At 53.0% G+C, this 25,059-nt stretch overlaps 2 protein-coding genes across 10 annotated transcripts in view; one reads left to right on the top strand and one right to left on the bottom strand.

Annotated features, from left to right (window-relative positions):
• Window positions 1-25,059, bottom strand: part of LOC129132025 (uncharacterized) — a 261,039-nt gene that overhangs the window by 129,084 nt on the left and 106,896 nt on the right. The window lies entirely within an intron of this gene.
• On the top strand, window positions 9,453-12,029 carry LOC143695930 (uncharacterized). The gene has a single exon (XM_077191162.1). It carries the CDS (start codon window positions 9,477-9,479, stop codon window positions 10,638-10,640), a length of 1,164 nt encoding a protein of 387 aa, XP_077047277.1. The 5' UTR covers window positions 9,453-9,476; the 3' UTR covers window positions 10,641-12,029.

Genomic DNA, 25,059 nt, shown 5'->3' with positions numbered 1-25,059 from the left:
ACATCCATCTATGTTCCTTTCCCATCTCCTTCCTCCCTTGTTCCTTCTTGTTCCTTCCTCTCCTCCTGCCTTTTCCGTTTCCCTTCTCCCTGTCTCTTCCTCTCTTTGTCCTTCCTCCCCCAAGCACTGAGCTGCGGACAGAGACCAGGGAGAACAAATCCCTGCCACAGAACCTCGTGGAAGAGGCCATTTGGAACGGCTCCACGGCGCAGGAATCCAACGAGGAGGAAAAGCCCCAGAGATCCCACACGAGGAGGGGCTGCAAACCCAGCCCGGGGAGCTGTGAGGAGGTAAAAGCTTCCCTGTGCCGGGAAGGGTGTGGGGAATGTGAGAAGAGCTTCAGGCAGAGCTCAGCCTATTCCTGGTACGTCCAAAAACGGCGGTGCCAGATGCAGAGATCATCCTACAGATCCATGAGGATGTAGAGATCCCCCTGCAGATCCATGGGGATGCAGAGATCCCCCTGCAGATCCATGGGGATGCAGAGATCCCCCTGCAGATCCATGGGGATGCAGAGATCCCCCTGCAGCCCCCGGAGCAGCCACGCTGGAGCACGGGGATGCCTGAGAGGAGGCTGTGCCCCCGTGGCCAGAGGGGCCCCGCTGGAGCAGCCTGTCCTGGCAGGACTGACCCCGGGGCACAGTGACCCACGCTGCAGCACTTGGAGGGGGGCTGTGCCCCGTGGGATGGACTCAGCTTGGAGAAGTTCCTGGAGAAGTCTCCGGTGGGAGAGAGCCCAGGGTGCAGCAGGGGAACGACTCCTGTCCCTGAGCAGAGGGAGAAGCCCCGGGGCATGAAGTGAGCACGGCCCCATTCCCTGTCTCCGGCACTGCCGGGGTAGGAGGTGCAGCTGGAAGGAGGGAGGCGTGGGGGAAGGCTGGATTTAAGGCTCTTCACTTACTTCTCATTATCCTGCTCTGAGTTTTTAGTTTTCTGTCAGAAATCTCTCCTCTCCCCCACTCATCCACAGGGATTTGGGGCAGTTTTCCCTTTTTGGGAGAAATCAAAGCGATGCACTGCTGCTCCTAATTAGGGGTAGGAGAAGAGAGGCTCCAGGACTTCCCGCTGAGCCGGAGCCACCGGAGCCGCAGTGCCGGGAAAGCCGTGGCGGGAGGTGCGTAGAAGTTTGTTTGTGTTTTCAGCTCAATCCCCTCGGGCCCGGGCCCGTTCCAGGGCTGTTCCTCATCTCCGGCTCTGCCCTCACGCAGCCCGGAGGGCCCTGAAAGCGCGGGGCGAGGCTGTGCCTTGTGCAGATCCCGCCCCTGGCTGCGATTGGCCGACGGTGCCGTCAGTCGTGGTTCTGGCGCGCTGATTGGTGGAAGCGAGGCAGGCCCCGGTGGCGGCCTGAGGGCGGCCGTGGCTCGGCAGCGGCGCCATTGGCGGAGCGTGTGTGCGGGCCCGGGAGCGGCGGCAGCGGCCGGAGCGCGGTGAGGCGGCGGCGGCGGAGCTGGGAGGCGGCCGCAGCGCAGGTGGGAGGCGCGGTGGGTTGTGCGGGGGCTCGGGGCTCGCTGCGGGCCTCGGGGGCGGCAGGGGGCTCAGGCGGGTTCGTTGTGCCGTGTCCGGCGCGTGTTGCCGCTGGCGTGAGGGCGCTGCGGGAGCGGCTGCCCGCGGTCTCCTTGCGGCCGCTGCCTCGGCAGGAGCCGCTGCCGGAGCAGCGCTGGCTCGGCCCGGTTGCTGTGGCTGGGACAGAGGCGGCTGCCCCGTGCCCGGGGCTGTGCAGGGAAATTGACGTGGCCGGAGGTTTCTGTGCCCAGAGGAGACAGAGGAGTCCTGTACAAGTGACTTTATTGCTGAGCAGAGGGAGAGGCCGTGGGGCATTTGCCTTGCGCTCGCTGCCATTGCTGTAGTTCGCAGCCTCCTTTTTATCCTCATTTTCCCGGCCGCTTCTCCCTCTCCCTTTGCCCACTGGCTGAGGTACTTGGAAGGTTCAGACTTCCACATCTGCCAACTTCATGCCCTCGTTAATGTGCAACCCCACTTTTGTAGAACAGCCGATATTCACGGCTCTCTTAATTATTTGTTCTTCTGGAAGTTCAGGAATTTAGCGGGACTTTCTGTGAGCAGCAGTCCATGTTAATTAGTGACAATTATTGAAGCTGGTGGTTTCGCCCGTTACTTCCTTATCTACAAGTCCCTGGCCCCTCGCTCAGCTGCTGAATGAGCTGCACTCTCAAGGTGTGGAGCACGGTAAAAAGGTGAGAGTTGCTGTAGCACATCAGAGGAGAAACAGCATTCGTTTAACCCATGGTCTGCCAGGGAGCCACAAAACCGTGTCCCATTCCCATCCTTTTCACGTTTGGACTGGTACATGAGCTGCTTTCTTGTTTCCTTTGTTATCTGTTTCAGCACTTTTCCTTTGTCATGTATTTGCCAACAGCAGTTTGAGTCATTTAATTTTCCACAAACTCCTCTTTTTTCTGCTAAAAGGTAATCTGATCCCATCGCCTTTGTTCCTCATTTCAGTGGATTGCTCAGCAGGAAGGTCAGGAGCTGGAGCTGTCTGGTTGGTTATTCTGAGGACAGTTTGTAATCTAATGATGCCATTGAAATAAGGAATGGGTTCTGTGGCTCCTGATATAAATTGGTTCGGGTTCCCAGGTTCTGGTGCACGGTAGTGTATGATTTTTTCTGTTGGCCGTTCATCTTTTCCCCATTTTGGGCGCTCCTTTCAGCCAAGACTACATCAATTACTTTGATTCTGAACTGATTTCCCTGAACTTGTGATAGCACGAACATCTGTGCTCTAATATACCCTGTATAACGCAGAGAGGGACAGCAGATGTTGGAGTGGGCAGAGGGATGATTCCCCCCCCCATTTATTTATAGTGAAGTTTTCCCAACATTCTCCATTTGCTGTTTCCCTGTGCAGCTTCACCCGTTTCTGTTGCAGGGTCAGATATCCTCACCCTGGGCTCTGCCTTGAGCTGTGCAAATTCCATCAGTGCAAGCAGGCAGAGCTTGGGGTGAGGGGCAGAGGGAATCAGCCCAATTCCTGCCCCAGGCAAGAGACCCAGGTCCATTGTCCAGGCTTTGCCCAGCAGTGTTCATTTGCATTTCTAAAGCTCCTCTGCAGGCTGCCTGCAATGAAGCTTCTCTTCCAGGGCAGCCACCTCGTGAGTCACGTGTGGCCCCCCACAGAATCTGTTTTTTTTGCAAAAAGTATCAACTATTTACGAGTTAAAAGTATTATGGTAATGCTCTTCAATTTTGCAAAATGCAGTGTTAAAAACGCCAATCACTTGTTTTTAAATTTTTTTAAAATTTAATAGGAATAAAATGGTTATAAAAATAGTAATACAATTAGAGTAATAATAATTTGGACAAACTGAATTAGGACAATATGAGACAATAAATACAAAGTGTTACGGATGTCCCCGGTACCGCCCAGTACGAGCCTCAAAAGGACACCCGAGCCTCAAAAGGACACCCGTTAACAAAGGATTAACCCTTAAAAACAATAGCCTGTTGCATATTCATACACTTCATACCTGATGCATAAATTCCATTCAAATACAGGATTCTGTCTGGTCATCCTCAGTTTCTTCCTCCAAATCCTAACAGCGCCTTCGAGGTGGGAAGAAGTTGGTTTCTTCTGATAAGAGGGCCATAAATTCTTCTCTGAAAGATTTAGGTGTCCTGTGGCTGCTATCTCGCTGTGAGTCCTTTCTTTTTAAAAAAGTATCCTGCATAGCATCGTTTCTATTTAAACAATTTTTATAATCTAAAACTATATTTAACACAGTACTTAAGAAAACTAATACAGCATTACTTTCTAAAACAACACATATAATATTCATTTTAATATTTGCGAAAAGCCAATCATAAAATACATGCATTTTTCACATGCAGCATAAAGGCGAACATGGAAGAACCCAGACCAAAAACTGATTCTCACAATTCTGTCCCAAACCCACCTGAAAATATAAAGTGTGAGTTTTATGAAAAATTTTTCTCATGTTGTAATTGTGTCACTGAAGCTGCAGGGAAAGCAAAAACTCTCCAAGAATCTCTTTAGTGTTAGAGAGTCAAGGCATTGCTTGGTTCTGGCCTGGATGTGCAACAGAAATAATTTCTTTCACAAATAACCCTGGCTGTGCAGAGAAAATCATTCCATGGCATGTGAGTTTTACTGGATTGTTCCTAAACTTTATGTAGTCTGAACCAATCTAAATTCCCTGGTTTAATGTTCATTGCTTCCATGTTGTGTAGGTTTTTAGTATTTGGTTTCCTGTTGGACCCGGATTTCTTCCCCTCTGCTGTGAATTCGGTCCACACTCCTGGATTTCCTTCTCAGCCTTTTCCAGACCAGGTGTCTCCAGCTGTGCCGGGGGCAGTGTCTGGGGTAGCTGTTGGTTGCTGTTTGCTGCTGGGCGTTGATGTTTTGTTGCTGGTCGTTATCTCTGTGGGTGTCTTTTGGGCTATTCCCAGTCTGTGGAGATGTTGAACTCATCTCCATTGAGTGGTGTAACAGCCCTTAAATAAAACCTTTAAAATTCCTTTCCCCAAGGCAAAGGCAAACCAAGCCTGAGGAGAGAAAGAAGATTGAAAAGAACCAAAATGGGTACATTTTGCAGCAATGCAGTCGCAGTCAGCCCAGAGTGTGGGTGTGAGTGAGCCCCAGAGTGGAATTGTGCCGTGGTGCTCCCCAGCAGCTGTGGCAGTGCAGGCCCAGCCAGCGCTGAAGCTGCAGCAGTGGCAGCGAGGCTTGGCCGCAGTGGCTGGAGGTGCCAGAGGAGGGTGGCCAGGATTTCCGAGGGTTTGAGCAGAGGATCTGTGGGCAGGCCCAGGGGCTTGGCCCGCTGTGGAGCCCTGGCTGCTGCTGCGTTTCCTTCAGGGCAGGCTCAGGGGCGGCTGCCATGGTCCTGCTGCAGGCGGGAAGTGCAAATCTCCGGGGCTTCAGAGCCCTTGAGGCCAGGCTGAGGGGTCCCCCCGTGTTCAGCTGTGCTGGCGGCTGTTTCTGGCCTCAGGGACACTTGGCATGGGCCCCTTGGCCACCAGTGGTGCTGCTTTGCACTCCTTAGGCAGGAGCCGATGTCCTGGCTGGGTGTTGGCAACAGCAAAGTGCCAGGGCAGGCTCTGTGCCAGCCCAGCTTCCTGTGGGAGAATCTACCTTGATCTCTGATCCAGTGCTTGCTGAAGCAGTCAGAATTGCTTTTGCCCCCCTGTTAGGTGCCATGGTGTCAGCAGAAGATATTGAAGCCTTCCTGCTGAGGGCATTTCAGTGCCAGGCTCTTAGAAGCACCCAGAGCTCCTTGGGTTGAGCTGAGCATGGGGCGGTGACCTGCGCTTTGTCTGATTCCCCTTCCTTAATAACAGCCTGTCTTGTAGCTCTTTTCCCTTCTGCTGCCCTCTCAGAGCCATCCACAAACACATTTTGTCCCTCAGGCCTGGGAATGTCCCATCAATCTCTCCCAGCCTGGCTCTGGAGCTCTGTCCCTTGAGTGCAGTCCTGGGTTCTTTGCCAGCCCTTCTCCAGGCTGTTCAAACAGGAGGCTGGGTTAAACCCTTGCCCTGTCCTCAGTTCTGAATCCTCCTGTGCCTTTGAACAAGTTTCATACTGTAATAACCGAGCCCTGCCCATCCATTTAGAGGCTCTTTTGGTTGTCAAAGCTTTAACTTGCTGCCAGACTTGAACTCTAGGAGATCCTCCTGTTGTCATCAGTTTTCAGCCTGAGCTCCCACGGAAGCTGTGGCTGCAGAATTCTGCAGACAATGAGGCTGCTCTCTGGCCACTGGGTTAAACATTTTAGCACAAGAATTCCTTTGGCAAGACCCTGTTTAACATCCACCTATAATTCAGATTCTTTTACCCTGTCTGGAAGGGCCAGGGCAGCCGCCTCAGTTAATCTTCATTTTAACACTTGAAAATTCTGTGTTTCCTCCTCCTGTCCATACATCCAGTTTGTTGACTGGCAGGATAGGAGTGTTACAGGGAGACACCCCTGGCTCCAAAAGCCCTGCCTTCTACAGGGACTCAATACCAGGCTGTGAGCCCTTCCTTCCCTCCCCTGGAACAGGGTATTGCTTGTCCTGGTTGCTTTGAAGTAATTTGTAGAGGCTCCATATCTAATTTTCCCTCTTTCCCTGGGGCTGCCCACACTTCTGGGTTCAGTTCAGCATAGGCCTGGCCAGACATTTGACTCAGAGGTACAACAGAACTGGCCTCTGTATCACCTTTTATAATATTAATTTGTGTTCTGAGTTTAGAGATCCAATCCCTTCCCAGTAAATCATGATAACAATTAGGAGCAAATCAAAATTCATGCATTTCAAACCCATCTCCCACAAGTGCTAACAGTGGTTGAATAAAACCATACATCTTTCCCACTTATCTCATGAATAATCCAAGACTTTTTTGGGTCGAAGATTCAGAGTGCATTGAGAGGCTCCTGTGTCCATCAGAAAATGCCTCCTCTCAATGCAGACCGAGCTGAATGTTCTCAAGGGCTCCAGTGTGGAGGGTCCCTGGTGTGATGGGAGCTGTGACAGCCCTGCCAATCCATGTCCATCAAGGGGTGGACTTGCTGGTCCTGCGGGTGCTGCTGTCTGTGCTTGCAGTGTCCTTGTGCCCTGCAGCTGGAGCCCTGATTCCTTGCCAGGGGCTGTTTGGGTGGGCTGTCCCCTGCCGAGGAGGGCAATGCCTCTGCCGGGTGCTTGTGGCTGAGCCCGTGCCCTGGGTGCTGGGGCCCCCTTGGGCCCTGGGGCTGATCCCTCAGGGGCTGTAGGAACTCTGCCCTGGCCTTTGCCTTCAGCCTGGCCTTTTGCTGCTCCCTTCTTGCATTCACCTGCTGGGCCTTTGTGCCCAAGTGGTGCAGGGCCTTCTTCTGCCCCTCCTGCAGCCCCCCTCAGTGCCTGTGGGTGCTCATCCTCTGAAAGCTGCTGAGCTTTCTGTAAAATCATTTGTATCTCCAGTAACCCTAACAAAATCCTTAAAAGACAATCTCCATGCTAAAATGTATAATCCACGTTTCCCAGGTGTTCCTTGCTCCTCGTCCCTGTGCTCAGGGTGCCCTCCCCAGCCCGTATCCCAGAGCCGGTCCCTGTCCTGCCGCAGTGTCCAAAGGCGCCCCCCGGCGGGCAGGGCCGGCAGCTCCACGGGGCCGGGCAGCGGCCGGGGCGTCCCGCAGCCTCCTGGGGGCCGGGGGCCACTGCCGGCCCTGCCCGGGGCTGGTGGGGTCAGGCAGCGCCCGGCGCTGAGCCCCGGCTGCCCCACAGCCCCGGCCCGGCCCTGCAGCTCCCCCCAGGCCCCCAGCCCGTGCTCCCGGTCCCGCACCTCTGCGCCCGGTGCTGCCGCTGCCCCCCACAGAGAAACCCCCTGAAACCCTGACCTCCTTGTTTTCCTCTCCTGGAAACCGGGGATGCAAATGATCAGCTGGCAAATGTTGAGGATAAGACCCTGCTGAAAAACATCCCAGTCCTCAGTATTTTTCTCTTCCTTCTCTTTCCATCATCCTTTTCCTTCCCACAAAGATTCCTTCTGCAGCTTTTTGCCTTAAGCATATTGCTGCACACTCCCCCTCACCCAGTCCCTTTGCAGCACACCAACACCATCCATGCCCTGTTGTCTCAATCCTTTCTCCACTTCTCTTATTGCCCCCCTGGGTGTCCAAGTTCTTAATTACCTCTGGGTGAATGTGCAAACTCCCTCAACCTTCTCCCAAGGGACCCTTCAGAGATATTTTGGGATCATCATCCCTTTGGCACAGGACCCCTTCCTGGCTTTCCCTTTTCTAGCCTCCATGTGTGCCCTGCCATGTTCACTCCCCAAAGATCCCAGTGCACTCACTGATGAGATTTTCAGTGCTCTCTCCCTGCTGACTCTTCACAGCCCCCCCTGATGTGTCACTCGTCTGTCTCCTGGTCACTCTCAGGTACCCAATCAGTCCCCGGTGCTGCCGCCCCCAAGGGGGCCGATCACCCGAACTGGGTGAGGCACCTTCAGCTGCACTCACTGCCCGCTGCCCCAGACGGTGGATAGAATTCCAGACGAGTCCCAAGGTGTGTGGAAAAATTGACATCTTCAGAGATTCTGTCCACAAAGCAGACAGAGGAGTCCTGTAAAAGTAATTACATTCCTAAAAAAATGGGAATGGCCATGAGACATTTCCCACGGGGTCTGTCCAGTTCTTGGAGGACACAGCTGCCTTTTCATCCTAATTTTCCTGGCCACATCTCCCTTTCCCTTTCTGCATTGGCTGTAGTGCTTGAGAAGTACAGACTTCCCAATCCACCTACCACATACCCCCTTGATATGCTCCCACTTTTAAATAGCGAACGATATTCATGACTCTGTGAAGTCTTTGTTCTTCTCGAAGTTCATGAATTTGGCAGGACCTTGGCTGAGCAGCAGTCTGTGTCATCAATTAAGAACATTTTCTGAAACTGATGGCTTCTCCTGTCACTTTCTTGTGTCCAAGTCCCTGGCCCTATCTTTAATCAGATTCACAGCATCTGTTTGTAAAGACACTTTCCTCTTCCTTTCATGGGGGTTTCCCCGTTTGTGGGACATCCCCCCTGGAGCTGTGTGTCCCCCCCTTGCTGCAGCCCCAGCCCTCAGGCAGCGCTCAGCCAATCAGAGCACGCGGCTCCGATGACTCATCAGTTGCCAGGCAGACCCGCAGCTCCCAGCGTTCCCCACCTGCGCCCCCCCCCCCCCCCCGGCCCCAGCGCCCCCCTCGAGGGGAATTTGGGGAGGTGGGAGTGGGGCAGCGCCAAGGCCGGGCCCCCCCGCGCTGTCCTGGCGGGAGCGGCTGCAGTGGGGACCGAATGCGGGCGGGAGCGGCCGAGAGCCCAGCGCTGCCCCAGCCCGACCTGCCCCAGCTCCATCCCTGCCCCTGCCGTGGGATGCTGTGGGTTTGGGGGCAAGAGGGAGCCGGCAGCGGGTGCTGGGCCTGGGGCAGGAGGAGAAAGGAAGGAGAAGCAGGGTTGAGGAACAAAATGGTCAAATGAAGCACGTGGGAGGAGAAGGTGGGATTGTGCAAGAGAAAGAGGAATAGCAGGAGGAAGAGGAGTGTGAGGAAGAATAGGGACACAGGAGGAGGAACAGGAAGAGGAAGCAGCACAAGGTTCCACCTCTCCCTGTATCTGCAGCCTCCTACCCCAGCCCCAGGAGCGTTGCCCCCCCCCACATGCAGCAGGTGACTGGGGATTGGGATCCACGGTTTTCCCGGGGGTGAATCTTGGTGTTTCTGAGCTTTTTAGGGCTAATTGTTGGTGCTTTGTTTTTTTGTGGGGGCTGAATCTTTATATTTGGAGGGGGGTTTTGCTGAATGTTGATGTTTGGGAAGTTTTTGATCTGTGTCTTGATGTTTGGAGGACTTTTGTGCTGAATTGTGATGTATTGGAGGTTCTTAGAGACACAAGATGCCCAATGACTTAATGAGATGAACTTGGGCAAGGAGGAACTCCCAGTCCAAGGGACTCTCATCTTGTTTTTTTCTCCAAACCAGGATTTTTCATTCCCAGGGAGTGTCTGGATGGAGGAGGAGGAAAAGCCCTGGAGATTCCGCACGAGGAGGGGCTGCAAACCCAGCCCAGGGAGCTGCAGGGAGGAAAGAGCCCCCTTGAGCCAGGAAGGCGGCCGGAGATCCAGCCAGAGCTCAGAGCTGGTGGAGAAGCCTCATGGCAGGGAGAAGCCCCACAAGTGCTTGGAATGTGGGAAGGGTTTTAGTCGGAGCTTGGGCCTGATCCAGCACCAGGTGATCCACACTGGGGAACAGCCCTATGAGTGTGAGGAATGTGGGAAATGTTTCAGCTGGAGCTCCAGCCTGAGGCGGCACCAGGTCATCCACACTGGGGAGAGGCCCTATGAGTGTGAGGCGTGTGGGAAGAGCTTCAGCCAGAAGGGGAGCCTGATGCAACACCAGAGGATCCACACTGGGGAAAAGCCCTTTGAGTGTGGGGAATGTGGGAAGAGCTTCAGGCAGAGGGGCCAGCTGATGCAACACAAGATGATCCACACTGGAGACCGGCCTTACGAGTGTGGGGAATGTGGGATGAGCTTCTGCCAGAAGGGGAACCTGATGCAACACCAGAGGATCCACACAGGGGGAAAGCCCTATGAGTGTGTGGAATGTGGGAAGAGCTTTAGATGCAGCTCTGGCCTGAGGAAACATGAGAGGATCCACACTGGGGAAAAACCCTATGAGTGTGGGGAGTGTGGGAAGAGCTTCAGCATCAAGTGCCAGCTGACGGAACACCAGAAGATCCACACTGGGGAAAAGCCCTACAAGTGTGGGGAATGTGGGAGGAGCTTCAGAGGAAGCTCGGCCCTGATCCGCCACCAGGTCATCCACACTGGGGAACGGCCCTACACCTGCTTGGAATGTGGGAAGAGCTATGGGTGGCACTTTGACCTGAGAAAACACCACCAGCGTGTTCACTCTGGGGAGAAGCCCTACAAGTGTCCCCAATGTGGGAAGAGGTTTCACAGGAGCTCCGATCTTCTCAAACATGAGCGGAGTCACACCGAGGAGAGGCCCTTCCGCTGCCCCGACTGCGGGAAGGGCTTCAAGCTAAACTCCCACCTCACCATCCACCGGCGCATCCACACCGGGGAGAGGCCCTACGAGTGTGGGGAGTGTGGGATGAGATTCTCATCAAGCTCAGCTTTGACCCGACACCAACGGAGGCGCCACTAAGGGAATCCCTGTGAGTGCCCCGAGTGTGGGAAGAGCTTTGTGCGCTGCTCCAGCTCCATCCTCCATGAGAGGATCTGCATCGGATGATCCCCAGTGACCCCCGTTGGGGAGAGCCCTGGTGATCCGTGGTCCTGGTGATCCAAGTAGAAGGCATCTGGCTGGGGGGCTCCACTTCTTCCTGATTCCCTGTGGGCAGCTAGATAAACCCAGAGGCAGGAACATCCATCAGGACGCAGGCCTACAATGGGGATTCCTTGGGGAGAGCCGATTTGTCGACTTTCAACCCCATAAAATCTTTTGCATTCAATCCTATCTTCTGGTGACATCAAGGAGTACTGAATGGTCCCTGAGGTATATTCTGGGTTGACTATATGATGCTTGTATCCCCAGTTTGTTCTGTTTATGCTGAATAATAAGTTTTGTACCTGTAAGACTTGTCCTGAGAGTGAAGGGGGGAGAGAAGAAGTGCGGAGTTTGTTTTCAGAAACTGCACTCGCTCCTCCACATTCCTGCTCTGGGACTGTGTTGTCTGCAGATGGACAGACAGCGGGACAGAGCTCTCCTTTGCTTTTAGTTAGTTTTAGCTAGCTGAACCAGAGAAGTTCCCTGAACTGTGGGGTTTTTTCCCCTTTTCTTTGGACCTGTTTAAACCTGCTCTGGCCTGAACACCAGAAGAGCACGGGCAGCTCACACCTGTGGCCCACCGGGCCGGGCCTGGGCCACGGCATTTCCAGCACTGGAGGGACTGATAAGGGACTGAGTGAGCTGAGCTACAGCCCACAGAGAGACTTTGTGAGTTTGTCTCTTTTTAGAGCAGCAAGAGGTTTTATTGTTTTGTTATCTTTCAATAAAGATAAAAATATCCATTCCAGAATATGCAGTTGATCTTCCCAGTTATCACTCCACTAACACAGTATTCCACATGGTATTTCATGGTCCTTCAAAATAAACACTTGAACACCAACATAGGTATCTATTCTGTTAACAAATTTGTGTGCTAAGGCTAATTCAATTTCTTCTAGGGTCTTTGCTGCTGGGGTCAATTGCCTCTCATCAGTAGAGAAGGTGGTGCCTGAAAGCAAATCAAGCAATGGTTGCATCTGATGATTAGTTATGCCTAAATATGATTGAATCCAACCTATTGAACCAACCAATTTCTGTCCATCAGTAGCAGTTTTAACATCAATGTCTAACTTCACAGGTTGAGGCATAACTTGAGTGTTGGTCACCAACATACCTAGATAATTCCAAGGCATGTGTTCCTGCACTTTCTCTGGGGCCATGATCAGACCAAAAGCTTTCAAATTTGTCACAGCACATTGTTTAAGAGCTAATAACTGTTATCAGATGCCAACAAGATATCATCCATGTAATGATAACAGTAGCAGTTTTTAAATTGCTCCTGCACTTTTGACAAGGCCTGTGCCACAAACCATTGACAAATAGTTGGCAAATGTTTCCTGCCTTGGGGAAGTAACTTCCATTGATATCTTTTATTGGATTCAGCATGGTTTATGGAAGGCACAGTGAAAGCAAATTTTTCTTTGTCTTGCTCAGCCAATGGAATAGTGAAGAAACAATCTTTCAGATCAATGACAACTATTTGCCATTCCTGTGGAATCATTGTAGGTGTAGGAAGGCCTGGTAGTAAAGCTCCCATTGTTGCCATTACAGCATTTATCTGCCATAAATCATGTAAAAGTCTCCATTTTCCCAATTTCTTTTTTATTATAAAAACAGGGGTATTCCAGGGGCTGAATGATTCTTCAATATGTCCTGCTTGCAATTGTTCTGTGACTAATTCTTGCAGGGCAGTAAGCTTTTCAGTAGTAAGGGGCCAGTGGCAAACCCAGGCAGGTTTATCTGTCAACCATGTCAGGGCCACAACTGGACATTCATTGCCCTGCATCACAGTGGCCCCCGTTAAAAATCCGTAGTAATTTTGACACCCCATTGAGATAAACAATCTGGTCCCCACAGACTTTGAGGAGCATCGGCAACATAGGGTCTGATGTTAGCTTGTTGGCCATCAGGATGTTTCACATTAATTACAATGGCTGACAGGCCACCTGTTGTAGCACCACCCAACCCCAGGAGTCCAAAACTTGCATGAGTGAGAGGCCACGACTGAGGCTAGCAAAGTCACGAGAGCATTGTGACATCTGCTCCAGTGTCAATCAAGGCTGTTACTGATATGGTTCCTGGATGGACATGCATCCACTGGTGGTGAGGATGCATGTCTTTTCTGGATGGTTCTCTGTTACTTTCTCAGCCCAGAACACTTGGGGTACTCCTGTCGATCCAAAACTTCCTGTGCCGCGACTTCGGCCCACTGTATTTGGAACAAAACTCACAAAAGGTACAATTTGAGCAATGCAGGTTCCTTTCTGAATAGTGACAGGAGGGTAATCGATGGATACCATGGCATGAATCTGTCCCAAATAATCAGCATCAACAGGTCCTAGATGCACATGAATACCTCTAAGTGTAGTTCTTGATCTCCCTATCAAAAACGCACTCAATCCCCGTCCTATTGGACCATAGGCATCTAGGGGCACTTTACATATTTCTTTTGTCAGAATGGTTACTGTGTCAGCCGTGGGTATATCAATCCCTGCGGAGCCGCTTGTTGCCCCTGAGTATTGTTCACAAATGGGCAGCTTTGCAGTGCTGGGAAGGCCCGCATTTGCTGTTGTGGTTCTTGGGGTATTTGTTTCCCCACGCGCCCCTTCACGCTCCTCTTTGGGTTTCCCTGCAATAGCTGAACCACTTGCATGATATTTACTCCTGCACTGTTTAGCATAGTGCCCAAGTTTAACACAGCGATTGCACACAGCATCGCTGCTTGCACTTGGCTTAAATGTTGTTTTCCGGAGACAACATTTGACACTGTGGTACACTGTGACCTTACGTGCCCTTGTTGTCCACAATTATAACATTTTGCTGAAGGTCTTAGCACTGCAGCAAGAGCTGCCATTTTATGCTTGACTGAACCAACTTTCGAGCAAGCAGTAACCATTTCAGACAAGGTGGGTTCCCCAGGTAAAGTGTCAATAATCTTTCTGCAGTCTGGGTTTGCATTTTCTTTAGCCAATTGTATGCACAATTTGTCTTGCAAAGTTTCATCATCTACCTGTTTCTCAATAGCTGCAGCAAGTTTTTCTGCAAATTGCAAAAATGGTTCTCTCATCCCTTGCTGTATTTCTGTTTTGGAGCTGCCCTTTCCATTGTTTTAGTTAAGGCACTCATGCCAATTTGCTGAGCTTGCGCCAAAATTGAAGGATCCCACCTTGCCTGTGAATCTGGATTGGCAAAAGGCCCAGTGCCCAGTAGGGATCAACACCCACAGCATGACGAGGGTCGTGTTGAGGCAACTGCATATTTGTTAGAGCTGTGCGTTCAGCCGCTCGCCTCCAAGTGTCTTGAAATACACCATATTGTACTGGCTGGAATAGAATTGTAGCAAGATGCATGATGTCATAAGGTGCAAGCATATCTGCATTAATTACACATATTAATTGCATTACCTCTGAGGAATTAATACCATACTGAGCCACTTTTGATTGGAGATCTTGCACAACCCTCCAGGCAAAGACGTGATGACTGTCATCCTGCCCTGTTACAGGAGCTGCTCTAAAAACTGGAGAAGCCATAGGGTTATCACAGGCAACATTTGCATTGGCACTGTTCTCCTGAGGTACTCTTGAAGCACCTAACCTTTCTATCATGTCCCAATTCTTTTCTTCAACTGCTTTCCTCCTAATAAATTCCCAAAACTCCTGAGGCTGTCGAGGAAGCCCAGTTACTTGACATGGAGGCAAAGTCCATGGGGCAGCAAGGCTAGAGCTCTTGGGAGGTAAAGAGGCCAGAGCTCCTTGCCCCAACTCAGGTGTTACTGCGGGCGACTCATCACTTGCTTCGCTGTTGCCGTCACTGTGAGGGAGCAGAGGATACGACCTTGCAGGTTGTTCATGCAGCTCAGAGGGGAGCGGGGGCGGATGGCTGGACTAGAGCGGAGGGAAACGGGGGGGCAGACGGCTGGGTTTGTCTCTCTGCTAAAGACATTTCAGCTGACTGGCGTAGTGGTGTAGTGTATACAGGCACCATCGTGGGCTGCTGTGCAGGTGTGAGATAAAGAGGTTTAGGGGTCTGATAAGAGGATGCTATGGCAGGTTGCCCTGAAGCTCTGGCAGCTTTCCCAGAAGCCTTGGCAGCTTGCCAGGTAACTTGCATGGCACCTGGACTTTCTTCAAGTTCCCCATCAGAGGCCCCCTCTGCCTCATCCCCCCCCCCGTTGGGTTCTGTTATCTGCCCCAACTCTTCCTCCGCATCCTGCTCTGCTTGTTCTCGCTCTGTTTTCCATTCCTTTAATGCCTCAAAGAGCGGTTCCCAAGTAACTGCTAGATTGACAACCGTTTTATCTCCCGTTCAGATGACTTCCCACAGTCTGTCCCTGACTTTTTTCCATGCCTTAACACTAAAAGCTGTGTCGGGATCAGTGCCAAAATCCTGTGATTTAGCCCACAGCAATATATTTCGAAGGGCATAGTCTGACGTATTAGTTCCCTTATTTCTTAACAAAACTTTCCATGTAGCCAGAACATTTTCTTCCTCTTTAGATAAATTATGTCCCATTATTACTAGTTGGTGGCTCACCTACTTCCAGGTGTCTTGATAGGAGGAAATCAGGTCCGGACCTCCCTGTGTCTTCCACCTGCCCCTCTCAGCTGCACCAACGCCGCCTCCCCCACTACGTCCCAGTGGGTCACGGTTGCCAGTTGCTAGGACCCCGTGTGGGCCCCCACCGACTCTGTTCTTATCACGTCGGGGCAGAGGGGAAGTGTCGCTGTCGAGGTGGTCACGACATAAAGCAGAGACCACAAGCAGTCTCAGATGGCAACACTTTATTATTGAACATGGCTGACTTTTATACACTTTCCAATTGTTTATGCTTCTTCTATCTTTACTATTGGCCACAATAAGTCAACATAACACTATTGGTGAAAAGTTACAGTGACACAACTAACTTTCTAAAAATGCTTCGTCCAGCTGCAAGGTTCTCTTATCTTTCTTCTCTCCTTGGTTACAGCCTTGGAGAGAACTCCTTATCAGCTTCTCCTTACTTCTCAGTTTCTTTTCGCTCCTTTAGCTAACAGGCCGCTGTTAGTCCCTTTCACAATTCCCCCTTTTTGTTTTTGGACTGTAAATGCAGCTGCTATGGATTTTTGCAGGGCCCTTAGCAAAAATCCAAGCAGAGAGGAGACACACAAAACCACAATCACAACCATCAACAAAAGAGAAGGGTTTAATATCTCTGTCATTAAAAATGTAGTCATTAAAGGGGAAGCCAGAATGGGGGTAGGAGATGTCTTCTTAGTTCCTGGAGCAGGTGTCAACTTCTTTGGAAAAGACTTAAAAATCCAGCTGGGAATAGAGGTTATACCAGAAGAAGAAAAGGCTGTGGACAAACTCTTAGAAATAAAGTAGTGGTGTGTACACCTCATGCGGTCCAAAATATGTTGAAATCAAAAAGGGAAAAAAAAAGGAAAATAAAATGCTGGGGAAGAAATGGTTAGTAGACTCTAAGATGTAAAAATGTGAAATAATGATAACTTAACACTAGAAGTAAAAAAAAGTTTGAATCCAGCTCAATTTTTTTGGCAAACAAAAAGGTACCTTAACACATGATTGTTCAGAAATTGTGCAATACCAAACTGAAGTTCAGGAGGATGTAGCAGAACAAGCCCTCCTAGAGGGGGAAAAGATATATGTTGATGGTTCATCCGAATGCTTATTAGAGAAAAAGAATCCCTGGGCAGCCAGGGTGAGGGTTGTTGAGGCTGTGGGTGTTTGACCGCTCTTGTGCGGGCGGCAGAGTCTCGGGGCTGCGGCAGGGGCTGATCCATGGGGGCGGCCCCGCGTGACAACTTCCAGCGTTTGCCCCCCGGTGGAGGCGGCGCGGGGCGCGGGTTTGTGTGGGCGCCGCTGGGGCTCGGCAGTTGCTTGGTGGTGCCGGGGTCTCGGAGGGCGCGGGGTTGCTGCACACGCTCAGCAGCCCGGCAGCGGCGCTGGGCACGGCTTGCACAGTTTGCTGCTGAGGAGCGCGGCTGCCGCAGGGACGGAGCTGCCCGGGGGTGGCTCCCAGCCTGCTGGGGTCCCAGTGCAGGGCGGCAGCCTCAGCCCCAGTAGGTGGGTGAAGAGAGAGAGAGAAAAGGGGCGAAAGGGAGGCGAGGCACATCCCCAAGGTCCCCACAGGGGCCCTGCTATGAGTGAAGAGAGAGAGAAGAGGGGGTGGCATGAGAATAAGCGGTAAGACCAAAGCAGAGATGGCCTTGATCTCTCGCTAATTCTCAAAAGCTCACCAAGTTATTTTTGTTCTCTTAAAGCAAGATTAATTGTTTCTTTCTTCTTTTTTTGCTGATAGGATGGGGCAGGGGGGTTTGTTCTGAGAAGGTGTTAGAAGAATGGATCTGTGAAGGCTGAACAGCTAAATAATGCTCAGACGATAAAAGGCAATAGATGTTAAGACTGGCCTGGCTCTCTTTTTTTTTTTTTTTTTTTTTTTTTTTATGTTTTTGGTTGTTTGTTTCGTTTGGTTTGGTTTTCTTGGGTTTTGGGTGTTTTTTTTGTTTAACTAATTGTGGCTCACAAGAAGAGGAATTTGCCTCTGAGTTTTCCCTTCAGTGCTGTTAAGGCTTCCTGCCTTAGAAAGAAAGGGAAGCATCCTAAGCATGGCAAGTCCCTTTTTCTCTAGGAGAACTGTCCTTAATGTGATCCCAAGAGCTGAACAACCTAGCGCAGCTCAAGACTCAGCTGGGTACAAGAAGAACAAGCAGCTGTGCCCAAAAAAAATACCCCAAAAACCCCAATTTGTTGCTAAACCCAGGAAGTTTTGAAGAATGCTAATGGCAAATCCTGATGTAGAGTTGCCTTTCCTCCAGTCACTGTCCTGTGCTATTGAGAAGTCCTTTTCAGGTACTACTGACAAACGAGGCAGCAATCCAAGGCAAGGGAAAAGAGAGTGGATCCAGGCCAGCAGAATCAAAGAGATGTGAAGGATCCTGAGGAGTGGACTAGCACATTTAAACCGGGTGATACCAAATTGGCTCCTAAGTTGGGACTGGGTGGTAACGAACTGCGATGACCCAAATGATGCAAGGAATGTACAAAGAATCACAGCTAATTGAGAAACAAGGCCAAGTTTATATCAGTGGTTTCAAGTGCCATCTGGACAAGTTCCAAGACATGTCAGATATCCAATTTGGGGAGGAATACTTCCACTCCAAACAGGAGCATCAGGACTATTTTGGTCAGAGAATTCTCATGTTCTGGCCTTAGCCTGTGACTTCTACAAAGAGGAGGAGGAATTACAACTTCCATCAGGGCCATACCATATACCCTGTTTGCTTCATCCTAATATCAGATATGCTGGGTTATAATGCTGGCTTAAATGTAAATGTTTAAATTGTGGGAAAAAATGGTATTGTAGTTTACACAATCGATGCTCATGTTGCAGGAAGTGTCGAGCACCAAATCTATCCCCTATCCAGATAGAACTCAAAACAGCTGAAATAATAATTTGTTTTGTGGATGGGAGTTATTAGTGCCTGTTGAGTGGGAGATACCTGAGGAACAGTGGGAAACTACAATTACAGAGTGTCAAAAATGATTTGCCTGGAAATTAGCAAAAAGAGAGTGACAAAGAGAAGAGGGCAAGACTGGATTGGCCGCTGTGCTCGCCACCGAGAAGATCAAATACACCTGCTATGGGCAGCAACCCCATGGGCATGGCAGGTGGGGGTATAAGCCATACCAGACCTCTGTTATTCCTTTTTCTGTCACTCATCTTCTGTCTTTTCCCTTTAGGGATACCAGCAAAATCGTGTCACAAATGCTATCAAAAGCATTACAGGGAAAGAAATCAAAGTTCCTCTTTTATTACACACACCCATGTCAGCAGTCACTGCTATGACCCATCCAAATTAAGTACCTGTAGGCAAAACAGGGGAAAATACTGCATTGCTAGAAACTTAGGAAAAAGTGAGAATATATTGGGAAGTGAATGTCCAAAAGGGGAGAGATGGATTTGTTTCACATTTGCCTTTAAGGGTAGAGTCCAAGATTTGGTAAAAGAACAATCAGTAAACAAAAAGGTAAAACCAGCACAGCAATCTGACTCTGTATCAGTCCCAATTAATAAGCTGAATCATCTTATAAGACTCCAAACAGTTGTAGAGATAATAACAAACATAACCAAATGGGCATTGGAATTAATATCAAGTCAACAAAGCCAAACAAAACCCAAAATATATCAGAATAGATTGACTTTAGACTATCTATTGGCCAAAGAAGGGAGTGTTTGTGGAAAATTTAATATATCAGGTGTAGATATATTAAAATAGATGACCACAATGAAAAGTAGCCCACATACTGATCCAAAACTGGGAACCAATGTTAAAAAAACTAGCTGGTGAGATCATGTATGGAATGGTGGAAGAAATTAGGCTTCTTCCTTTTATGTGTTACAGCTGTTTGGATATTTCTTCCTTGTTTGATTCCTTGTTTTATTCAGCTAATTATCAGCGTAGTCCAAAGCATAAGAAACATTGCTCAAGCTAAATGTTTTATAAAGAATAAGAGGGGAGTTTGTTATAGATGCTGTTCCAGATTGCAATGCAAGATGTTTTCCATTACCATCTGTATGGCAGATTATCTTTGTCAAGCGGGCAGTTTGCCTTATCTCTCTCTTTGAGTGCCACATTCACACCTCCCTCAGGAGGGGACATCTGTTGATAACTGTTGATGACTATTGAATGTCACTGCATGACTGATAAGAACTATAACATCCCATTGGGAGATGCTCCGCCCAGAGGGAGGAGCCAAGCATTGCTACCCAGATATAATTCAGAGGTTTTTGAGACACCAGCGCGGGTTTCTCCACTGGATTCCCCAGAGGAACAGCAGCTGCCTCTTCTTCCACTGGATCATCAGAGGAAGAACACATCCTTCTCTACAGGACCCCCCCTGCTCCAACAGAATCACCCCTGACACTTCAGGAGGGCTGCAGCCACATTTCCAATTGCACTGCTACCACACCTTTACCCACAGGGTGTCAGGTTGGGTTCTGACTCTGCCCGTGTTGTTCTAGTGTACTGCATTCTTTACTTTATCCTTTTATTTTTTTCCTTCCCTATTAAAGAACTGTTATTTCCTGCTCCCATATTTTTGCCTGAGAGCCCCTAAATTTAAAGTTTATAGCAGTCAGGAAGGGTGGGGAGGGTTTACATTCTCCATTTCAGGAGAGGCTCCTGCCTTCCTTAGCAGACTCCTGTCTTTCCAAACCAAGACAGCCACACGTCCCGTGTCTGTGTCACGCCCCTGCGACTGTGCCGGCCACCCAGCACTGGGACTGGTCCCAAAGAGGCCGTGGCAGGGCCTGTGGAAGGCCCCGGTGCCCTTCCTGCTCAGCTGCGGTGGCAGCCGTGGGGGCTCATTCTGCTGCCCTGAGCAGGCAGAGCAGAGGAGCAGCTGCTTCTTGTTTGGGCTGTGGCTAAAGTTCCTGCTGGGCTGTGTCTTCAACACTTGGGGCAAGGTCTTGCCTGCAAGCTGGGGCAGTTTGGGTGGCGTGGGGGTGTCCCCAGGGCACGTGGAGGTGTGTCCTGGGGCTCTCTGTGACACAGTGCACCGTGGTCACCGTGGGATGGAAAGGGACAGAATGTGAGAGTGTGACCCTTTGTGACACGTCGTGACATAGGTGCTGGCGGCGCCACGGCCACGCCACAGTGCTCGGTGCATGCGACGGGACAGGACGGGACAGAGCAGTGCTGTGAGGAGCCCCCACACAGCCAACTCGTTCCTGGCTGACCCGGAGCTTTTCCCAGGCGTTCCCTGTGCAGGTGACCTCGAGGCCAGGCTGCGGGACTCGGTGACGTGGAGCATTTCCCAAGCGTCTGCCATCCCTGCGGCCGGTGCCCTCGAGGACAGACTGCGGGACTTGCAGTCCTATTTCCCTTTTGAGACTTCTCTCTTGCTGCTGCCCTCGAGGACAGACTGCAGGAGTTCCTGTCCTGTAGCCTTCCTGAGGCTCCTCTGTTGCAGGTGCCTTCAAGGCACGACTGCAGCACTTGCTCATCTTCAGCTCTTCCGAGGCCTCTCTGCTTCAGCAAGCGCTCATAACTGCAAAGAGTGACATGGAGCAGAGACCCCCCAGCGTGCCCAAGCTGGCCTGGGTGGAGGAGGAAGAGGCTGGAGCTACCTCAGCACAGCAGCCTGAAGAACTGGAGCAGTTCCAGCTGCTGCAGGAGCGTGAGTGTCCGAGCTGGGCCACAGGGCTGGTGCCTGCAGCCAGCCTGGCCCCATCCCATCCCATCCCATCCCATCCCATCCCATCCCATCCCATCCCATCCCATCCCATCCCATCCCTGTGGACATATCCATGGATAGGACAGAAGCTGGGCTGGAGCACCTGGCAGCCGCGCTCCATCCCCCGGGGCATCCCAAGGCTCTCCCTGCCTGGGCAGCGCAGGGCTGGGCTGTGTTCTCCGGCCTCTCCCGCAGCCCCTCAGCTCTGGCTGCGCTCGCTCTTTGCCAGATGCAGCCCAGGACCGGACACAAGAACAGGAAGCCGCCCGTGGCCGCTTGGGCAGAGCAGTGCAGGTACCTGCAGCCATCCCCACCTGGGCTGGGCCTGCTGGCACTGCTCAGCCAAGCACCAGGCTTGGAGCACTCCATGGATTCTCCCTCTCTTGCTGCCCTTCTGCTGCCGACCCTCTGTGAATTCATCACGTGCCTTTGGCAGGAAGAGACCGCCGGTGTGGGCACGGACGTCTTGGCCAACCTTCCGTTCCTTGATGCCGAGATCGATGCTGCCATGCTGGATTTGCTTGTGGAGAAGGGTGTCTCCAATCCAGTGCAAGTAAGCAGCCTGGGGCAAGGGCTCGATGGCCCCAGCAGTGGTGCAGCGCCTCGAGCCGGCTCTGCCGGGCTCCCTGGGCCTTTGAGGCCCGGCCCAATGCGGTTGGAAGGGAAGCACTTCTCAGGGGGAGTTGCTGCTCTGGCAGCTCTCCAAGTCTCCCCGTGCCCTCTGCAGGTGCCCGCCATGGTGAGGTCCATCCACCAGTGGCTCACAGCCAATGAGGCTGCTGGGCACAGGCTGGACAAGGCCCTTCTGGAGCTGACCGAGGAATACCCCAGTGACGTGCTGATCACCCTCTTGCGCTGGGCCCCATCGTGTGACAGGTAGGGCAGCCCCACGTGCCTTGAGGGCTTGGGCTTCACCGGCCCGTCACCCTGTAGAGCCTGTCCCTGCTGACTGCCAGACAGGCGGGCAGTTCCAGGATCCTCTGGCTCCTCTGTTTTCCAGGGCTGCCATGTCAGCTCCTGAGCCTGGTGCCACGCTCCCTCCCTGCCCCTCGGGGCCTGTACCCACGTGGGCTGGCTGGCCGCTGCCGGCCAGGGGCAGTGGGCAGAGGCAGGGCTGAGGGCCAGCGCGGGGCCCTGCAGCTGCCCAGGCCACGGTGCTGTGGCCGAGCCCGCCCTGACACAGAGCTCTGACCCCACAGAGCTGCCGCCATCATGTGGGGAACCATCATGTCCTCGAGCAGGACTGCGGAGCCGGCGCTGCGGCTACTCCTCGATGTGCTGAGTGCCTGGCCAGTGCACAGCGTGTACACCTCCGATGGGGACAACGCAGGAGTCTTTGCCCTGGCTGTGAGTTTCTGGTGCCGGCCTTTGCCAGCCCCCAGGCCGCCTCTCCAGCAGCCAGCTCTCTGTCCTCCCCCCAGTTGCATCCCCCTGCCTCAGGCACTGGGCCGAATCCTGCCTTAGGGGCAGGGTTCAGGGGCACCAGGCCCGCTGGTCCCCCCGTGTCTCCCCCGGTCTCTCCCTGGCATGCTTAGGCCCTGCCACGTGGATGTCTTGGCACTGAGCCTTGTCTCTGGCTGTTTTATTTCTTGCAGGCAACCGTGGCCCTGTGGAGAGTCTTCAATCTGGCCTGGCGCTCACCTGTGGTGCTGGAGTATTTCTCCAATCTCTTTCTGCGTCTGCTCTTCCAAGCTTACATCAGCATGCAGGATATGCCAGAAGAGGTTGAGACCTTCTGGAAGGGATGCCAGGAGCAACACGGCCTTGCCGCCAACCCCAACAGGTGCTCCGTGCCAGTCCTCCCAGTCTCCCCATCCCTCCCACGCCCCCAGGGCAGGAGCCGGGGCTCCCAGCGTGACCTGGGCTTTGCTCTGCACACAGCTTTGCGCTGCAGACCCTGAAGGCCCTGCTCTGCCAAATGCACTATGAGCACGTGGTGCTGTCCATAGAACGCAAGTGTGCCTGGGACACGCTGCTCTGTGCCGACACCCACCACTGTGCAGTGCATCTGCTGGCCAGGTGAGACCTCGTTCTCCCCACCGCCCCTCTCCTTTGTGCCTGCAACGCCCCACACAGTCCCCGTGCTCATGGGCAGCCGGGCCTTGTCACCAAGGGAGGCATGAGCAGACTGGAAAAGGCCGGCACAGGAGGCTGCCCGGGAACAGCCGCCTCCCAAAGCGCCCTCGGGATGCTCGGGAGCAGACCAGAGCTCTGCCAGTCAGCCCTGGGAGAGGTTTGCCTGCCCGGCCCAGGAGCAATGGTGCCTTTTTCTCCCTGCCAGGGAGATGCGCCGTGTCTCCATCATCTGGTGTTGTGGCATGGCATCCTGCCTCTTTGACCTGCTCAGCCAAGGCATTTCAGACTGGGAGCTGCCTGCCCTGGCCTTCCTGGTGGAGGTGAGCCCCATGGCCAGCGCTGCCTGGCTGAGCTGCCTCCCAGCCCTCTGCCCTCTCGTAGCCGCAGCTGCCTGGGACGCTGCGCGTGCCCTGTGCTGCTGCCTTGGCTCGGCCCTGTGCACTTCTGAGCTCCTGCCAGCTGGGCACCTCTGTGCCTGCTCTCTGCCTGCTCTGTGCCTTTCAGGTCCTGGATTGCCTGGACTTGAGCGAATGCGGTAAAAAAGTCCTGGAGATCTTGACAAGGCACCTGCAGAGCGAGTCCAGGCAGATGCGTGGCGTGGCGCTGCGAGGCCTCGTGGTGCTCACCTCGATGGTGAGAAGGAGGCAGCAGCTGAAGCTGTGCTGGCAGCGTGGGGCTGGGGCAAGCAGCCCCTTGGGCTTAGCTGGGCTTTGGCAGCTGTGGCAGCTGCTCCCAGCTCTCCAGGGTCGCTGTTCAGCTGCCTGAGTGCTTTGGGACAGGCCTTCGGCCTCTGAGCCCTGCAGCAGCAGCAGCAGCAGCAGCAGCGTGGGGTTGCCCAGCCTTGTTTTGCACACAGGATCCAAGCATGTACAGCCTGACTGAAAGCCTTGGGAAGCTACTGTGGGATAGGGATGAAGACATCGTGGAGAAGACCCTCATTGTGCTCAGCCTCCTGATGCTGCAGAAAGACCTGGCAATAGCCAGCCCCATCGCCCTGCAGCTGGCTGAGGCGCTCTGGCACCTCTTTGACAATGTGAGGCTCTGTGCCCCCAGCCACGGGCACTTGGGTGCTGCCTTGGGCCTGGGCACAGGGAGGCCCGGAGCAGCTGATGTGGAGGGCTTTGGCTTCCTTTTCAACAGGACAACAGCCTTGTGCAGCTGCTCTCCATTCACCTCTTCCAAGATGTAATCGCCTTGGTAGTGGCAAAGGGAGAAAAGCCTCTGAAGAAGCACGTGAGCCAGAGCCTGCTCCCACTCTTCTTCCACTGCCATGATGAGAATGGGTGTGTGGCACAGGTGAGGCCTCCTGGGTGTCCCCATGGAAAGAGCTCAGCTGTCTCCCCAGCCCCTGGCACCTGACAGGCTCCAGCCTCCTCCCGGCCCTGGCACAGAGATGCGGGTCCGGTGCCCTGGGCTGCGGTGCCATCTCTGGGTCTCTGCTGCTCTGCAGGCCTCTCGGGAAACGCTGCTTTCTGCAGTAAGCTTCCTGAAGAGGAAGGATCTCAAGCAGCTGCTGCAGACGCATCAGATGTGGAGATTTGCCGACTGCTTGGTAAGGACAGCCTGGAATGCCCAGCCCAATCCCTGGAGAAGCCGCCTGCCCACGGCGCCCGGTCTGTGGGGCTGGCAGCTGTGGCCCCTTCCCTGTGCCGCAGGCAGGGGCAGCAGCCTGCGCCCCACACGCCGCTCCCTTGCCTGGGCCGTGCCGGCTCTTCTCCAGGCTCCTCTGGCCCCAAGGCCGGTGCCGATGGAGGCCCGAGCCAGCCGGGCTCTGCTGCGGGGCGGCACCGCGGCTCGCCGGGCCCTCCGCCCCGTGCCGAGCCCGGCGCCTGCGGCTGCTGGCCGGGCCTCAGGGCTCTGTGGGCAGGGGGAGCAGTGGCGGCCGTAGGCAGCGCCCGGCCCAGGGGCAGGGCCCGCATCAACCCTTTCCCTCCGTGCCCCGCCGCTCTCTGCAGCTGGCAGAGGACAGGAGCCGAGCGGC

The sequence above is a fragment of the Agelaius phoeniceus genome, chromosome 27 (genome assembly GCF_051311805.1).
Source record: "Agelaius phoeniceus isolate bAgePho1 chromosome 27, bAgePho1.hap1, whole genome shotgun sequence".
Classification (NCBI taxonomy): domain Eukaryota; kingdom Metazoa; phylum Chordata; class Aves; order Passeriformes; family Icteridae; genus Agelaius; species Agelaius phoeniceus.
This window is presented reverse-complemented; position numbering and strand designations above follow the sequence as displayed.